Here is a 19369-nt window from a genome sequence, read left to right as displayed (position 1 = left end):
GGTCAGCAGTCTCCCTGACTTCATTTTCTTTTGGCAAAGGTTCCAACTCCGTTTTGGTTTGTTCTTTTTACCATACCCACTAATTATTTCTTGCTTTATTTCATGACACAGGTTTCCATTTATTTTAATCAACTGTGTTCCTTTGTTTGGTGTCCAGTTTAATGTTATTGTCCCCATTGACAGTCATCCCCCAGACTTCGGGCCAGTTTGCCCATTGGGGACGTAACACAAATTATAGGTGTGGAAATATATAAACATATAAAATACATTACAAGTGTTTTTGTCGTTTCCGTGGATATAGATGGGGGCCATGTAGAATTTTAACGAGAAGCCTGAAGAGGTATCATTAGCTGCACCCAGCTTTAAAATTCAATGTATATAGCTCCTAAATAATAACTTGTTTGTTTGTTAAGCTAGTTTACTAAGCAGCAAATATAGTTAATGTTTTAGCACCTAGCTTACATCTAGCAAACATATTTTTTTATTTTCACCAAGCTAATACCTAGCAAATTCAAGTAGCTAATACATTGTCAATCTATTAGCGCGTAGCTAATACGTGTGTATTGACAACTAGCCTAAACAACTAACAAGTCAGCACTTATTTTACTTATCTTACTTAGACCAGTTAGTACACCCAGTGATTAGCACCTAGCATATACATGGTTTGTGTATTAACACCTAGCTAAAACAGATGCTTGATGTAGCTTATTATTATTACCAACAGAGCTTGCCTTCTTTAAAACAACTCAGAAGGCAGTCTTCTCTGCTGGGTGTATTTTGCAACACACTAGATAATTAAAGAATGTGTTATTCCATCCATCCATTTTCATGGCCGCTTCGTCCCTTACGGGGTCGCGGGGGTGCCGGAGCCTATCCCGGCTGCTGATGGGCGAAGGCGGGGTACACCCTGGACAGGTCGCCAGTCCGTCGCAGGGCCTCAATCAGACACCCATTCACTCTCACATCCACACCTGGGGGGGATTTAGAGTCACCAATGAACCTATGAAGCATGTTTTTGGACGGTGGGAGGAAGCCGGAGTCCCCGGTGAAAACCCACGCATGCACGGGGAGAACATGCAAACTCCACACAGAAAGGTTCCAGCCGGGATTCGAACCGGGGCCTTCTCGCTGTGAGGCAAGAGAGCTAACCACTGCGCCACCGTGCAGCCCGAATGTGTTATTATGTAATGTAATTTAAAATCTGTCCTTCCAATATTTAATGCAATTTTACATTGTTGCTGCCAAAAATGCCAAAAAAAGAAAAAAAGTTGGAAAAATTGAGTGTTTAGCTTGGCCTTTTTTTCACCAAAGAATATTGAGTGGGACAACTTCACTGTTGCTCTACATAACATACCCGCAAAGTGAGTTTTTACAGTGCATTTGACAACCTTTTGGCAGAACACGTGAAAGAATTTTGTTGGGGGTTTAGCTTGAAAAACATTACAGTTAAATGAATAGGTTAAATTAATATTTTTAAATAAAAACTACTGAAACAACAGAAACTGATGAAATAAATCAATCTGTTGCCGTTTGCTTGAACTTCAGTAAGACTACGGTCACATCTTTGTCTATAGGCTGTAATGAGCCATACAAACTGAAAGAACTACTACCTCACCTTAGTGAACAATATTAAAAATTGCTACCTCAAAGTATTTGTAAATGGTGGTGCAGATTTTGTGTTTTGTGATGTCAAACTATTAAACCAAAACTATTAATTAAAATGAAATATAGTTATTTTTATTTTGTAGTAGTAAATTTAAACATGGGAGTCCCTGGTGGTCATAATTGGAACTGCACTGCTTGCATAATCAAAAACAGTTTTGACACTTTGAAACAATTTTAACCGTAAAAGCATATATGTTCTCAGTCTGACATAAGAAGAATGTCAGGTATCTTTGACAATTAGAGACCAGTGGGTCCTTATTGGTGTAAAGGACATTTAATTGGAAATAAAATCAACAAAAAGGACAAAATGGTAAAAATATTTTATTAATAGTTAGGATTTGTGTTTTTCAGGCAGTGTTTATGCTCACTGCGTGTTACAAGAAATGCACTGATTAAAATCAAAGACAGGCCCAAACAAAGTTTTTTTAAAAAAAAAAGAAACATTGAATCACACAACACTGACCACAACTCAAGTAATTTTTACTTCTAACAATATTGCACTTTGTCTGGGACACTTTCTCATGTGTATTTAGTTACTGTTCTCCAGCATATTTTCCCTTTTTAACAAAATAGGTCAAGACTGTTAGCATAGATCTTCTGGAAAGTTAATAATTACATTTAGTTTATGTATTTTACAGAACTGGATCATTAAGAGGCAACAGTCTGGATTTTATGTCTCAACCTTTTTTTGAATGGAACGTATCTTCAAAAAAAAAAGAAAAGAAAAACCTCCCCAGCTCGTACTCCATGGACTTAAAGGCAGCTTAATATTTACAGTATGTACAGGGCAACAACTGTGGCACAATTGGCTTTGTCTTGTAACAAAATGATCAACAACAATCAGGACAGGTTTCACATCAGGACTGACTGATCTGGTGTTTTCTGTCGACGCTCAGATGAAGTCCTCAGTGGATCCTCACAGATCTTGGTTTGGGTGCAAGTGACAGTTCAGTGCTAATAGATAAAGAAGAGTCTATCAAAAACACTAACAGTGATTTTAGTCTAAATTTAGCCTGGGTCTAATTACACCTGAAGACTATTTATTTGTAATTTCAAACCAGTGAAAGGAGTACAATTGTTGACTTTTCTGTCCTGGGATGTGAGAATTTGCTTTATTGGGTTCAGATCCTCCAGGGGCCCGTTTCAAGAAGCAGGTTCAACAAATTTAGAGTTCGAACCTGAACTTAGAGTCACTGGACTCTAAATTCCCAAACTCAGGGTTTTCGGTTCCAGAACATCTGAAAATGTTTGAATCAATCAACTTGAAGTTGTAAGAACCAGAATCAGGTGTGAGCGTCGCGACCATAAAAAGCCCTGATCAATGGAGCAAAGACAGCACGATTCACCATGGCAACGGGGACAAACAGCTGAGTTTACTACTTCCGGTGGCGGAAATTGATAAGTTCCTTCAAGCATATGCAGACTATAGAGAACATTTTCATCAAGAAAAGCAACACAGCTGCAGCGGTAGAACAGAGAGAAAATATCTGCAGTTATTTCAATCATTTCTAATGATGAATAAATAATGTCAGGAAGGTTATTTTGTCTCTTGTTGAGTAAGGAATGGTTTTTGATTTGTTACTAATTTAATCAGTAATCTCCGTAATCGTATGAATGACCAGTTTTGGTAACCCCCCCCTACACACACGGATATCACTGCACGCTAAAAAAGAAACTGTAGCTGCATATGTCAAAAAAGCATTTATTTAATTTTAATTCTCAAGACTTAAAAAATATTCGCCGAATTCTTTTAAGCGTAAAAATAAATTCCGCAACCGGGAATCGAACTCGCAACCTCTGCGGTGGGAGGCAGCGTTGCTGACGACCGAGCTAATGTGTGACGCAAGTGACGGACGGTAGATGAGTTTAGATGATTTCCCAGTGTGTGACAGTCAATTGTTCCTTTTGTTAAGGGATTAAAATAAGGAAAAAAAGACTGTATTTTTTAATAGCGAGTCCCAGGAAAAACTCACTATTTATATCGCTGAAATAAAAATGAATTGGGAAACTGCAGTCAGTCGACTCGTGTCCTCCAAATCCTCTACCGACGTAAATAACATTTCCTTTGGATTAATCAGCCTCCTCTCTACACGATCCTCTATGAATGAACATGTCATTTTCGTTTCTACGTGGTGAAAACGTGACGTCTCTAACGTGAATGTTCTCTAAATGTTCATGAGGAACTCATATTTGAACATCTTTCACTTTAAAAAGGGGCGGAGACCGCAGAGAACTCTAAGTTTCCTGAAGAAAACCTGCTACCGACCAGGTTTCGTTCACAGACTCAGTTACCATAGTGATTGATTCTGAGTTCAGCTTAACCTGCTTCTTGGAACGGGCTTGGTTTCACCCACTTTCCCGGGTTTGAGTTATCCCTCTTTCTGGAACCGAAAACTCAGAGTTTTGCCGAATTTGGAGTTCACGAACTCAGAGTTCCAACAAAACCTGCTTCTTGAAACGGGCCCCAGGGCAATGTAAGATCTGCCAATGCAGGTAAAGGAACCAATGGTGGTGCAATTGTATGAAATAAGTAGGAAAAACTCAAGAAAAATGTTTTCTGCCCCAACACGAAGTTGTGAGATGAAATCAATCATAGAAGGTTAAATGACTAGCAGTGAATCTTAAGGTCTTCTACATCTTCGTGTTTCTTTTGACAGTCTATCCTTGACTTTCTTTGTCTGAAAGCTCTATAAAAGTCTGTTGATATGTTCAATCCCGGTTTGTGTGTGAATGCTGCCGAGGCGACAAGACTCCCACGTCTGGAGAAAGTGAGATGAGGCAGGAGGACACAAGGAGAGGCCTCCTCCTGGCAGGCTCCTCGTCACAGTTCGAGGTAGGAGCTCGAGTGTTCAGGAGAAATCCAGAGGACGGATCATCATGGCCGTGCCTCGAAGCGAGTAACTGGGACCCTTGAAGTAATGCCACTTGATACCGTTCAACTTTCCGATGTGCTGCCCTCTTGTGAAGTACATCCCGTTGAGGTTGGACGGTCCACATGCGTCAAACCACCAACCTGGAAAGAAGACAAAGCAGATGAAAAGGTTTGTGCACTTCGTCGTCTGGGAGGGGGATGTTTTCCATAGCCTGTGAGAGTCTGGCAAGAGTTCAGAGCATTTTGCTGCTATCGGCAGGACGTGTTAGGGTGAAGCGGTTCGCTGACGGGCTGGCACATCACTGCCCGACACCCCTTCTATTTAAAGCAAGTGAACAGGAGAAGGTTTGATTGTTCTCGCCAAGTGACAACCCGGGATTTTCATGGACTCCTATAGATCCAGAAAACGTCCTTTTACTTTTTGACATATTTTTTTGGCATATGTTCCTTTAGTTTTGGATTAAACCTTTGAAGGAGGAATATTTTTAACATTGTTTGTCCTTTTGAACTAGTATAGCTTAGGTCATCAGAATAAAGGCGAGAGACAGTGTCTTATTGTTTTTAGACAGCGTAAAAGCCTAATACTACGGTCACATATCCCACAATGCCACATCGTGGCATGTAACGCACGTAGCCATGCAGCGATATTTGTAATTGCAAGGCGGCAGGGCAGGAGGGGATCTGGTTTGGGGACAACAGGATTTCATCTCTCTTTGCAGATGTTCTTCTGCTGGCTTCATCAAGCCAGGACCTCCAGCATGTATTGGAGCGTTTTGCAGCCAAGCGTGAAGCGACTGGGAGGAGGGTCAGCACCGCTAAGTCTGAGGCCATGGTTCTCGACCAGAGAAAGGTAGTTTGTCCTCTGTTGGTGGTGAAGTGCTCCTGCCTCAGGTGGAGGAGTTTGAATATCTTGGGGTCTTGTTCACGAGTGAGGGAATATCGGAGTGTGAGATCGACAGGCGGATTGGTGCGGCGTCCGCCATTTTACAGTCGCTGCACCGGTCTGTTGTGGTGAAAAGAGAGCTGAGCCAGAAAGCAGAGCTTTCAATTTACCGGTCGATCTTCGTTCCAGTATCGTCATGAGCTCTGGGTCATGACCGTAAGAACGAGATCCCGACTACAAGCAGCTGAAATGAGTTTTCTCTGGAGGGTGGCTGGACGCTCCCTTAGAGATGGGGTGAGGAGCTCGGTCACCCGGAAGGAGCTCGGAGTAGAACCGCTTCTCCTCCACATTGAGAGGAGCCAGTTGAGGTGGCTCGGGCATCTGATCCGGATGCCTCCTGGACGCCTCTCTGGAGAGGTGTTCCGGGCATGTCCCACTGGGCGAAGGCCCCGTGAAAGACCCAGGACACGCTGGAGAGACCATGTCCCTCGGCTGACCCGGGAACGCCTTGGGGTCCCCCCAAAGGAGCTGGTGGAAGTGGCCAGGGAGAGGGAAGTCTGGGCATCTTTGCTTAGACTGCTGCCCCCACGACCCGGTCCCGGATGAGCGGAAGAAGATGGCTGGCAGTCGCATTTTTACTTCTTGCCCTGTAGGACAAGGGTTTATAAAACCTGGGCTAAAAGAATCCTATAAGTTTTCTTTTAAAACTGAGTTAAAAAAATAAAAATACCACAAAGTCAACGGATCAACGCTCCATCCCACTCACAGCCACTAATGCTAAGCCGCAGTAAAGCGGGGATTTGAGCTGTTGAATGCTTTTATTTTGGTAAAGTGCTAAATGCAATTTATAACCCCACTTTCAGTTTACTGCACCAAACTAAACAAACATTTCTGCCTCTTTCTGGATTTCTTTTGATGTGTCATGACTGCTCTGCCATGTTTTTGCCCCGGCACGTCTGGTTTGGGATCGGAAAAAGCGGTTCTTTGAAACTCACCACAGTCGACTGACTTTGGTTTAGCGTGACGGCTCAAAGGTTCGTAAACACCGTGTGAGAACTGTGTGTCTACAGCGCTGGCTAAATCGTGTGAGGGTTCAAGAATTTTTGTTTTTAGGAATTGAGAAAACTTCTGTTGCAACAACAGTAAAAAAAAATGTTAAAAGAAAAGAAATGCAGGGGTGACTTTTGCAACTACAAGATTTTTTTTCCTGTCCATGAAGTCACACAGAGAGAGAAATGACAGATGACCCACAAGATCTTTGTTTTGGTTTCACAACTCATGGTGGGCTTCAATAAGATCACAGTTTGAAGCGTCTAAAAATATACTTTCTTTGCAAACTAGACTTTTGGCAAATTAAAAAAAAAGTTTTTTTGTTTTTTTTTGGCTGTGTGCGACTGCATGTGAATGAAACCACAACTGCAGTGACTGCACATTAATTTCTTTTTTTTTAAGCAAACTCACACCAAAGAAGTGAGAACAAATTTGCTCTAAAAAGCAAATAAAAACAAAAATAACTATTTCCTGTTTCTACTGTTCAAAAAAAAAAGTTTAAAGTTTGACTTTTTAAGAAATTTAGACTGTTTTTTTAAGGGTGAACTTGAAAACTTCAGAGTCTGAAAAGGTGTAATAGTTCCAGTTATTAAGTTAAAACTGCAAACAAAAAAAAAATGCTGTAGACATCCACCCTAAATCCTTGAAGCATTACCTCCGGTCAGCATAAGGGCACACTTGCAGATGCAGTTGTCGTTGTCCATGTCCTTTGTGCTAAAGTCGGCACCGTGGATGACCAGGCTGCTCTGTCTGCCTGCTGTCCCACTGTGGCTCTTGAGAAAAAGCCTGTAGGACAACAGAAGAAGACGGTGACCTTTCTAAACTGTGTCAATCAGAGGTTGCTTTACCAGCCATCTCAACAGGTGCTCCCACACCTCACTTTCTCAAGTCATCTTTTCCTAGATAATAATAAGGCTAGCAGAGACTATTTGGATCTGCAATAAATCCTTCTCCTTGTTGGCCAAACCGGCAATACCTCACTAGAAGCACCTCAGCTGGCTCTTCTGATGTGATGATTGTCAAGTTTATGGCTTTTAGTCATTTGTTGCCATTGGTTCATGATTTTACACTCATTAGCAGCTGCTGCTAGCAACAGCAGCTACTTCCCCAGCTAGCCGCTACTGCTAGCAACAACAGTTGCTTGGGCTAAATGCTATAAATGTTAACCTAGCCCTTCAAACAGACCAAAGCAGTCAAGTGGAAAATCTATGCTAATATTACTTACTAGTTTGTGTTGTGTTTTGAAGAGAACATAAAATGGCATTCAAAACAAATTTATTAGAGGTCCAGGAAACTGTAAAGACCTTGCTGGCTGCTAAATCTGATACTTTTAATGATAAAGAAAGCAGTGTCCATGTTTACAGGCTGCTTTCTGCTCCCTGCATAGCCTGGAGACTCGCCGTTTGCTCTGTACCGATGCAGACCACCTTTCCACGCAGCATCATCAGCTACAGAAGTTCTTTCTCACAATGATCCCACATTTCAAAGCGATTCATTTACCCTGGAGAATCTGTCTCATGTTGTTTGACTTTTGTGAAGCAAGATGGAGCCAAATGAGAATGAACAGAGAACGCAGCTGCTTCACTGGGATCTGGCCATGCGGTTTGTCTTGGCCCAGAGTCTCATCGGAGTAATGTTTGATTGTCATACCACATTCATTTTTCAAGAGCAAATCTATTTATAGTGATCAGCATGGAGAGACTCCAGCGCAGCTCAAACCAGAGATCCAAAAAAGATGGGAACAAACAGAGAACATGAGGTTGCCTCAGTGGGAAACTGTCTTTGGTGATGTAGTGACGCAAAATGAAACTTCCCTAAAAAAAAGTTTGTCGTTGCTATAGCCATACAACAAAACCTATAGTGATATGGAATCCCAATAGTTTTATTTTTTTAATCTTTGTATTTAGGGAAAATGTTTATATCAACAGATCAATTGTCTGATTGAAAATGTATAATTTAGGAAAATTCATCCAAGCCAGAATGCATTTTTGCCCTTATTTCTAAAAAAAAAAAAAAAGAAGAAGAAAGAAAAACCCAGACAAGGTTAGAGACACGAGATAAAGTAGGACTTCAGAAGTGTGTAATTGATGACCTGAATAGGCTGAATGTCTCACCATGTGAAGCATTAACATATTCTTCTCAGTAAAACAGTAATGACAGAGGTATAGCAATATACACTGACCTCTAAATTTGTACCGTCAGTATTCCAACACCAAATGCCAATTTACATTTGCTGCAAACACTGATATTTTAAAACATAAAGACATAAATGTGATTTTAGTGTGTTTCTATGTGCTAGTGATGATGCTCTATGATTCTTCAATGTGTCGCTTAACAGAAGAATAAATAGAACCGCACATTAAGTGAACGAATCACAAAAAGACTAATGGAAGTCGCATTTAGATGGAGGAGGGATGATTAAGCAAAAAATGTTACCAAAAAGATTGATCCTTCAAAATAAAACTTAGGACAAAGTAAAAAAAAAATCTTTGTCCAAATAAGGAGTCAAGTAAAGAAAAAATAACTAGCAGAATACTTGCTTGAGTACCAGTCTTCAAATAAGCAAGCTTTTTTTTAATTTATACTTTAATGAATAAGACAAAAAAACAAATTAAAATAGATTAATATTGCCAAATGATAAAGATAAACAACTGAACTACAATAATGTAACTTCAAACAACCTACATGGAACTAAGGAAGTACTCTTGTCATATAACTACCAAAATAAAAGTGAAAACTGTGCCCCACAAAGACTACTTTTAAATTAAAACTTTTTTTTCTTAAATCATGTGGAGGCTAAAATCTTCAACGTGAAACAGTTTCTTTTTAGAATTTAATCTCTAAGAATGCTCTGGTTTTGATCCGGAGTGTCAGTTCCCATGGCACTACCTGTAGTTCTGTTTCTCACTGCCGATCTGGAAGCGGTCGTACAGCGAGAAGGCCCGGTGTCCATCCCAGTCGGTCAGCTCCACCCGGAGAACGTGCTGCCTCTGGCTGGTCAGCTGATAAACAAACTCGTTCCCCAGCCAGTGTTCGGAGGACACGCTTCCAAAGCCCTGAAAGAACATCACATCGCTCAAATCAGGAGATTAGTTTCAGGTCTTTCCCTAAACATAACCGTCTGAGGTAAAAATTAACCTGCTAATCCTTCAAGACTCCCTTTTAAACAACGGCATAGTTTTGGTAGGAGCTCCTTCCTGGGAAAGTGCTTCTGACAGCAGTGGGAAGAGATAACACAACAGCCTCCACAGACTACTCTTGTTAAAGTTGTCCATGGGATTGCAGAGGACAGAAAGGTTAGAGGTGCTTGTGTTAAGCAAGTGTGGAGTTAGCTGTTCTGCTCTGGTGAAGTCTCATTTCCATCACTTTGATTCCTTCCATGAGGGACAAGACGAGGAAATTTGACCCCAAGGAGAAGAGGCTGTGATCGACTGCTTCACTTCTGGCTCAAACAAAGTCAATTCAGCCACCGCCATTTTTTTGGGGCCATGTTGGAGCCAGACAACATCAGTGAGAAATGATTGATCTCAGTCATTGTTTCTATGGCAACCACTCTTGCCTTGTTCAGGGGGGGTTTGGAGGAATCTGTCAACCGAATGTTGAATGTGGGGGCCAGCAGTCGCTACACGCTTTAATGGAGGCATCTGATTGGCCAGTTAATAACTTGAAAAACGTCAGCTAAAAAATAGCATGAAAAAAAATTAGGATCATCAAGAAGACAAAAAAAATAGCAAGGCAAAAATAAATATTCTGACAAATTTAATGAATGAGTTAATAGCTGTTCATTCTCTATACAAGTCCACGGGATTTGGGACTTCCATGAAGGGAAGGGGTCATTAATCTCCAGTAAAATGATTTCTACTTAAAGCGAAACCACAATCAGTAGTGACATGAACTTCAGTACAACTTCAAGGAAGACATATTTCACTTCCAGTTACTCTGGGTTATCACTTTCCTCTACATGCCATCATCCCCATCATGTCCACCTTTTGTTCTCAGCCAATCACATATTCTTAACTCTGGTCCAAATGATTAACACATCGGGTGTGATTATGAGCCCACATATACTTCTATGAAACAGAAACACATAATATGACAATAACTGTGAGAAACTGTTAGCTCATCTGGGGTAAAGCACATTTGTAAGTTTGTGCCAACAGCTTTACACCTGAAACCGTGCAGTTTCACACGAGGCTCCAGCCGTTAAAGTATTAATATCCCAATCAACAACATGAGCCACTCTCATCTTTCCAAGGACACTTCCAGCAACAGCATGCACTTCAGTGTAAATGTCAGCTCGGGTCATGCGATGTTTGACTCTCACTGTACACCTGTTCGAAGCTGGTGCCATTGCTGCTCACTTTGAAACCCTGTGTGGTCTCTGTTTAATGCTTTTCCAAAAGCTAAATTAAAAGTTCATGCATTCTTTAAATGATTAGCAGTTTGTCTGGCATAAAACAGTGGAGAGACTGGATTTTCATCTGCAGGATGTTTAACATCAGAAAACTGAAATGAGGAGTTCCTTAATCGAGAGGTTCTAATGGGGAAACGAGTGGAATGAATGTCTCCTTTGACATGTGCAATACATAAAACAGGCTTCATAGTTCAGTACTTAAGAAGCCTCAAGGGGGCCAATGGGAACACTCGGTAAGACTACCTACGCACCAGGTGACGAGATACATTCAGGTTTTCCCAATAATATCCCAATGCTGTTGATGGCTATCTGAACCAGGGGTGTCAATCAACAAAAATTATTGAACACTCTAAAACTATAAATTTTTAAAACTTCAAAGACGTAACCTTTGAACATAACTATGAATAAAAACAGGCAGGAATATTATTCCAGAATAAATCAACTTAAACCTTAAATAACTTTCAATATTTTACCCTCCATAAAAATATATTTTGTCGAAATTATACAAGTTAGAAATAAACACAAGATAAATCGGGTCATTAATAACAATAAAATAAAATTAGCTTGATGACCAGATATAATTACCAAGAGGGCCGAATCCGGCCCCCGGGCCTTGACTTGACAGATGTGATCTAGACATTGGTTTTCTTTAGATAACATCACATTTGCTGAGTTTATGTTCGATTACAAACAAGAATCAAGAAAGAAACTTTCTTTAGAATCAAAAACTATTCTAGAATTATTTCGGTCATGAGCAATCAGTAGGCAACAGGGGCGGAGCTACAGGGTGGCAAAGGGAGGCAGCTGCCACCCCACTCACCACCCCAATTTTTGAGTCAACATTGACAAAAACCTCTTGATGCGACGGAGGCGTTTTCTTCTCAAACTAGTTTTGCTCAAAATGCACCCAAAATACCATCTGTATTCCTCCCTTGCCGGTCGATTTACCTTCAATATTTACCGAGGAACTTTTTTCAAGCGTTAGTTTCCTGTAGAGATGGTCAGAGATGGCGAACGTTCTGTCTTTTTTTTTTTTTTTTGGCCAACAATCTTTGTTGAAAAGTTCCAATCTAAGGTAAGTTGAACAATGATAAAAATATGTAAATGTTTATTGTTAACATGTCCCATTACAACAAAGCAGTTTAAAGTATTTATTATTAATACTTTTAAAGATATGTAATAATAAAAAAAGAAGAAAAAAGTTTGACTCTTTTCACTTTTCTTAATTGCAATGTTGGTTCTCTACCACTGCTTAATTTAAATTTACACCCATATGAACATAGCGACTTCTATGAGAACCAAGACTTTCTTCTTCTACTGAGGAGAAGCAAAAATCCTCAGAGGTTAAACAAGCTAATTCGTGGATGCTGAAACTGGCAATGTCCTGTTAAAAATGAATGTAAACAAACGCAAAACACATGCCTGTCTCACCATCTTGTATTCCTTCCATGTTCTCTGGAAGTCCAGGCCTCCATCTTCTCGGCGCTGCATTAAGGTCCACCCACCGCCGGCCGTCTCCATGTTACAATACACCTACAAAATCCCGGGGACAGAAGATGGACTGATTCAGTTCGGAAGGTATTCCTGCAACATCTCTGAACCCCTTCAGCTTGATGTGGAGGCGTTTCAAAAGTTTCAGCCTTCTGAGATAAGGCATTAGCTTTAATTGTAAGAATTATGGATAGGCCAATACCAATTTCCAAGTTGTATCACAAAAAAAAAATCAGGATCATTGATGGGGCTTGACTTTTCATTTAGATCATCATGGAATAAAAAAATGATAACCATGATGAAAAGTTGTGACAGAAACTCTGATTTCACAGATAAAGTTGGTTTGAAGAGGTATTTTCACAATGCAGCCCAGTTTTTAACTTACCTTTTTGGTCTCTTGTGAATTGACATGGACGATGTACACGCCGTTTTTATGGAAGCCAGCCTGATACAGGTCAGCGCAGTCACGAAACGTTCTTTCCTCCTCTGCAGCCTTTGTACTGTTTGGTACAACTAGAAAAAATAGACAAGAAATAATTGGGGGTTTTTATGTGGCTTTCTGACAGTCTCCACCTGTGGGGTTCTGAAATAGGATTTGTTGGGCCAGAACAATGGGTACGTGCTGAACAGCAAGAAAAATGTGCTAATTCGAAAGCATGAGGTGATGCAAAGTAGCTGCAGAAAGTGTAATACTACAAATTCAAAAGTAGTACAACTTGCTACAAAAATTACAAAGCAGCTAGAAAGAAGTTAAGGAATGCCATAAATACTAAATCAAAAGATAAAATGCACCTTTAATGCCAACTGTAAATTTACAAGCACCAAGAAAAAGCTTAATATGTCAAACATTGGAAAATAATAAAAGCTGAAATTTTAACAACCAAAAACTTATTTTTAAAAATCTACAATGGTAGGTAAAATTTCAAGAATGCAACAGTAAGTAAACGAACATCTACAGAATCACTGAATGCTAAAATGTGGCAATAGAAATGCAAAGAAAATGGTGAGAAGTACTAAGATTAATTAGACCCAAGAGAACCCATAGTGACATCAGTGTCAAAGAAAAACATCAGAAACGCATTATGTAACCTACGTGGCTTGTGGTGTATTCCTTGTAGTTTTATTTTTATCCTTTTTTTAAATGGGTCTGGGTCTTTATGGGTTAAATGCTTACTTGTGTACTAAAAATTCACCATTAATAAAAATAAATGCATTATTAATAATTTGTGATAGTAAAAAAAGAAAAAAATATTAGCTTAAAATATATTTCTTAAGAATTTTTCAATGATCATATTACAAATTGAAAAAAAATGAAAATTGTAAACAAATAATGATAAATTTTACTATTTGCTAGATTAAAGCAAAGGCAATTAAAAACAAAATGAGCTTTTATTTCTCTTGATAAAAATATGGCATATGAGCCAGTAATACTGGGCTGATAAAGCTAGCATGACAACACAAGCTGTTTGAAAAAACTCTGACCCCTTCCTTTCGATCATTCATTAGCAAAATACCAGTCCTGACTCGAGTTACCCCAAGTGACATTGAAGTTCCAGAAACCCCAAGAGAGTCTATGGGATGTTCACTGCGGGAAATCCGCCAACATTAATCAAATTACAACCAATCCCAGAAACGGAGCTTCATAGTTTATCTCCCGTGAGACTCGTATAATGAAAAAAAAATATATGGTCATCATTTGGGTTAACTGTAAAAATGTTATTGGACTAATAAAGTTTACACAAGGGCCAGGTCAATGTTTTAGGCCAGGAGGGAAGTCCCTCATCCCCTATTAAAAGTGAGAAACGATAAAAAAAAAGAATGAAAATAATGTTTCACAATCAGTTGTGCTTTTTATGTTTCAATGCACAAAATATGTTGGATGCACAAAAAAAGTATTTTACTTGTTCAAGATAAAAAGCATGTTTAGCCCATGTAACAAAGATAAAAGTTTGCATTTTAAGCAGGCAGAAGAAAAAGGAGACCTCTTACACATGTTGAACAATGCTATTAGCTGAATTAGACAATCCAAAAGAAGCACAAAAATATTAAAATGCTACACTGAAGAATGTAAAAGACAACTGAAATGCATAAAAACGTATGCAGAAGCACTGAAAGATGGAAAAACGGTAATAAAAGTACTTACTTGTACACAAATATAGCAACAAAAAATAGATAAATGAGATGCTAACTTAAAACACTAGCCAAAATGCTAAAGGTATATAAACTCCATAAAAAGGTATAAAATCATCATTAGCTTCTCAAAACTCTCAGGTTGAGTTCTTCACTACTCGGCACACTACTTGGGCGTTTACCATTTTAACAGACTTTAACTTCAAAATTCAGTGACCTGGAAATTTCCCAGAAGCTTTGTGTTCTCTAGCTTAGCAAATGTAAACCACAATGCGATTAAAAAAATGACATTAGAAAAAAAATGTATGTTTATGTAGTCCATTAGGGGTTAGGGAGAAGTGAAGGAATTCAGTCACCATTTCACACATTTAGCACTTTGGCTAGCTCTTTAAATTAGCTTCTCTTTTCATTGTTTGTTTTTTCTACATAAACACAGAGGCTAAAAAAAGTATTAAATATAATAAGCCACAATTTCACGCATTTGGCATTTTAGCAAGCTCCTTAAATTAGCATCTGATTTAATTGTTTTTGCTAGTTTTCTACGTAAGCACAAAGGCTAAGAAAAAGTAGCTAAAAATTTAAAATGGGCCACAATTTCACACATTTTGCATTTTAGCAAGCTCTCAAATTAGCATCTCATTTAGTTGTTTTTGTTAGTTTTCTACATTAGCACAAAGGCTAAAAAAAGTAGCTAAAAATTTTAAATGCCCCACCATTTCACACATTTAGCATTTTAGCAAACTCCTTAAATTAGCATCTGATTTCATTGTTTTTTGCTAGTTTTCTACGTAAGCACAAAGGCTAAGAAAAAATAGCTAAAACTATAAAATGGGCCACAATTTCAAACATTTGGCATTTTAGCAAGCTCCTTAAAATAGCATCTCATTTAATTGTTTTTTGCTAGTTTTCTACATAAGTAAAAAGGCTAAAAAAGTAGCTAAAAATGCCCCACAAGTTGCTTTGTTTTGGAATTAAAAGAAATTAAAGAAATCTTGACAAGATAAATAAAAACATTTAAAGATGAGAATGCACTGTGTGGAAAAGCTAATTTATTATTCAAGCGTCACATAGTTTAACGTTTTTTATAAGGTAGCTAGCAGTCAGAAATACATTTTAATATTGGCCAATGTTATTTGCATGTATTTACCTGCCAACAAGCACAAAAACTGATCGAAATGTGTGTAGGCCATTTTTCTAAATCAGTTGTGATCCAAAAGATGATAACCATAACCCTGCGCTAATTACATACGAATACTCATTTTCTTCATATTTTTTTTTTTAAATGTGGCTCAAGAAGAGAACGATTAAGACTGATGCCGAGCTATAGTTTGGGTCCTACCTCCATCTTTGGAGCAGAGGTTGAGCAGGTTGTGGACTGTGTCCATCATCTCCTGCTGTTGTCTTTGCAAGGCAGTGCTGTTTCCTGTGGCTCGGCTCAGCTGGGACTCCAGATCCCTGATGACGGTGCTCTGCCTTCCCACCAGAGCCTGGAGACTTCCCTTTTCCTGCTTCAGGGTATCCAGTTCCTCCTGGTGTCTCAGCTCCATCTCCAGAATCTTCTGCTCCAGAAGGCTGCAGAAATGTGTTACAATTAAGACAAAATTTAAGCAGAAACTTTTTGGTTAGCATAACGCTTACAAAAAAAGAACGCTTTCCCTTTTAGGTTGGTCAAGCATGCACAACATCTAGATGACCAAACTGTCCTTGGAGGTCCTCAGTGTAAGTCATCAGAGAAAGGTCGTTTCCGTCAGTCATCACACTCTTCATTAAACACCAGTAGGGGAGATGTGGATTCAACAACCACACAATCACTGCAGGACCGATCCCTGAAATGGTTCTGAGATCTCGAGCCCACATTCAAATCATTCCGTTTTGCAAGAGAAAGCCACGGCGGTCCACAGAGAGCAGGGTCTCATGTTTACACAGCGGTTGGAAAGCAGACAAATTGTTTTTAATGAGTCATCGCTGTTTTGTCGCCAGTAACTAGCCAGTGAGCTGTTGCTCGTGTTTACCTGTTTTTGTCGTGAAGCTTGCTGATCTCATTCGTTTGGATCATTAGCTGCTTCTCCAACTTATTGGTGGAAAGAGAGTTTTCCAGCAGCTGGATCTCGAGGCGGGATGTTTGGTTCAGAACCTGCCATGGGGGAAAATATATATATATTATCACCCTTTTATAAAGATCTGCACTAAGCTTCTGCATCCAATACGGTGATACCTGTGCCTCCACGTCTGTGAGTTTGCGTGTTTGCTCTGCTGTCTGGGACAAAAGGTTGGTTCCCATCTCCAACATGGCTGCAGTGTGGTTGTGGACGGCGCTTTGCTGCAGCTGGGCCACCTCGCTCTTCATCTTCTCTCTCATGTAGCTCTCAATCTGAAGCCCAAACAGGAGTTCTTGTTAGTTTCTCTGACAGATCTGTGGCCGTTCTGAGGTTGTTTTAAAACACCAAAAAATCAAACGAAGCTTTGTCACAGACAGAACTAAAAAAGGTTGGTTTGACCGGTTTCCATGTAATCCTCAGATTTTCTGAGTGTTTGTCTTGTTCGTTTATCACTTTAAAAACATAAAGGGTTCCTCAAAGACCTACACTGATCATCTTTTCATCTATTTCAAAAACGTTCCTAGTGGTCTTTTATTTATGATTATGCCATTTTTATACAAAATCAAAAAAAAATTGGACAGTTTCTGCAAAACATCTCTAATTTATTAGAAATTCATGTAAGTTGTGGGCGAGACTGCTGGTGGAGAGCAAGTCTGTGAAAACTCCTTTTGACAACATACTCTTAAGTTTGTGATATGAGTATTAATTGATTATTTCTTTAAAAACAGTTATTCAATCACCATTCAATCTTCTTGGCCTGAAACTGACCTAACTTTCTGCAAAAATTACAAGCGTCTTTATGTATTCCGCAACAGATTTTTCTCCTTTTTTTCTGAATTTACAACTAAATACTTTTTGTTTGAAATCAAGTATAAAACAGTCAAATCATCCCTCAGATTCCTCAAATTCTACTCGTCATCGCAACTAGGCAGGACCAGACACTCCCTTATCATGATACTCCCTTCTGCCACTACGGCTCATCAAATATTTTCCACTTCTGTGGTGTTTGACAGCAAGACTTCTGATCTTTGACTGAACAGCAGCCGCTCAGAGGAGCTCCCTCACAGCTTATCTCAGCCTGTGTGGGCGGGGCTAAACCCTGCTGTGTCAGTGGGGGTACTGGGATCCATCAGTTTTGCCAAGATCAAACCACTTCACTTACTGTAGCCCCCCATTAACTGTTGCTGGAGGTGTCTCGGCAGCCACACTGGCAGATCTCTTATGTTCTTATCACCAAAGCAAAGCTAGAAGTGAGTTTGATGGTCTCTGAATGATCAGGTCCTACAGGAGCTCACGAGGTGCTACTCTGATTTATGCCCCTCCTCCAAACTCCTGTCAAGGCATAACGTGAAGCCCTTTAAAGAAAAGATTTAAGGATTCCTGGTTTCGTTGGGGCTAAGAACAGCTGTCCTGACATACACGATTGTAGGAGAAAGAATAATTGCTACTGCTGTAAGAACATAAACTGTGATAATGTCCTCCCCACCAGACCCGGTTACTGTCAGAAGTTTCCTGAAGTGAACAGGCTAGAAGATCTGAAGCAGAAACATGAAAATCAATATGAAGAATGAGAACTATCGTGGAGAAAATTTATAACAGAGGAGGACCTTCCGAGGAGTGATGAACAAGAATAAGCCCCAAAGCACAACCGGGATTCATTCAGGAAGGTAGAATGAGACTGGAAGCCTCTCTTAACTCATTTAAAGTCACAGTTCAAGTCAGAAAGAGATATTTTGGGGTTAAAAAATGATCCATGGTACAGTTAAAGGAAAAACACATGGCTAAAACACCACCAAGACCCATCTGGATTATCTCCAAAACTTTTATATTAAAATGTTGTTTGCTAATGAGAAAGAAGAAAAACTTTCTGGAAGGTGTGTCCCATTTCAAACTAACATTCAGGGAAACGGTGGGAGTGTGATAATATGGGGCAGTTTGCAGCTTCAGAAACTGCATGATTATTTTAGTAATCAATGGAACCATCTCTACCAGAGAATAAACTATATGAGCCAATCAGCTTCAGCTTTTGGGTTCTACAGAAAAGCAAAAATTTAGAACCAACAAAGTCGAAGGCTAAATCTGAATAACTTCCCTACCCTACATCTTCTCCTTTTCCCTACATTAATCCCTCAAAGCGAAGAGATATGGAAAAAAATACTGTTTTCAAATTTGGACTAACTACCATGTGATGACATCATCAATAGTCACTGGTCCTCCACGTGAGAGCTGACCGCGCTCGGAAAATACATAACATGGGTTTTATAGCTTGAAAAAGTTGTGCAAAAACTCATTTAAAGGGTAACAAATCCTAAATCAACTTTTTTTGTCTGTTGAACTCTATAAATAGGGATTTAAAAGTCCTGTCTCTTGGTCATTGACATATTTTTGACTAATTAAAATAAACTTGTTTAATTACTGTCTGTGTGCTGCCCCCTACAGGTTGAAACAATGTATTGCAGTTGAATTCTGTGAAAGCACTACAGCTTTAAATACCCCCTACAATTGAAGCAAAAGGGAGGAGCCAAAGGGGTTAGGGAAGCAATTCATTCATTCATTCATCTTCTTCCCTTTCGGGGTCGCGGGGGGCCGGAGCTCATCCCGGCTACTGATGGGCGAAGGCGGGGTTCACCCTGGACAGGTCGCCAGTCTGTCGCAGGGCCTCAATCACACACCCTTTTACTCACACATTCACACCTAGGGGCAATTTAGAGTCACCAATTAACCTATGAAGCATGTTTTTGGACGGTGGGAGGAAGCCGGAGTCC

General features: G+C 39.6%; 1 protein-coding gene across 1 annotated transcript in view; it reads right to left on the bottom strand.

The window, feature by feature from the left end:
- Positions 1-4010: 4010 nt before the first annotated feature.
- Positions 4011-19369, bottom strand: part of angpt1 (angiopoietin 1) — a 29687-nt gene continuing 14328 nt past the window's right edge. The window contains exons 2-9 of the mRNA XM_024260202.2: positions 16721-16876; positions 16518-16639; positions 15845-16077; positions 12761-12888; positions 12316-12417; positions 9360-9526; positions 7126-7256; positions 4011-4678 (exon numbers count right to left, since the gene is read on the bottom strand). Of these exons, the coding sequence (XP_024115970.1) occupies positions 4515-4678; positions 7126-7256; positions 9360-9526; positions 12316-12417; positions 12761-12888; positions 15845-16077; positions 16518-16639; positions 16721-16876 (1203 nt within the window). The 3' untranslated portion in view covers positions 4011-4514. The remainder of the gene's footprint in view (positions 4679-7125; positions 7257-9359; positions 9527-12315; positions 12418-12760; positions 12889-15844; positions 16078-16517; positions 16640-16720; positions 16877-19369) is intronic.

Source organism: Oryzias melastigma, linkage group LG11, assembly GCF_002922805.2.
Source record: "Oryzias melastigma strain HK-1 linkage group LG11, ASM292280v2, whole genome shotgun sequence".
Classification (NCBI taxonomy): Eukaryota; Metazoa; Chordata; class Actinopteri; order Beloniformes; family Adrianichthyidae; genus Oryzias; species Oryzias melastigma.
The sequence above is the reverse complement of the archived record's forward strand: the minus strand, read 5'-3'. Positions and strand labels throughout refer to the sequence as shown.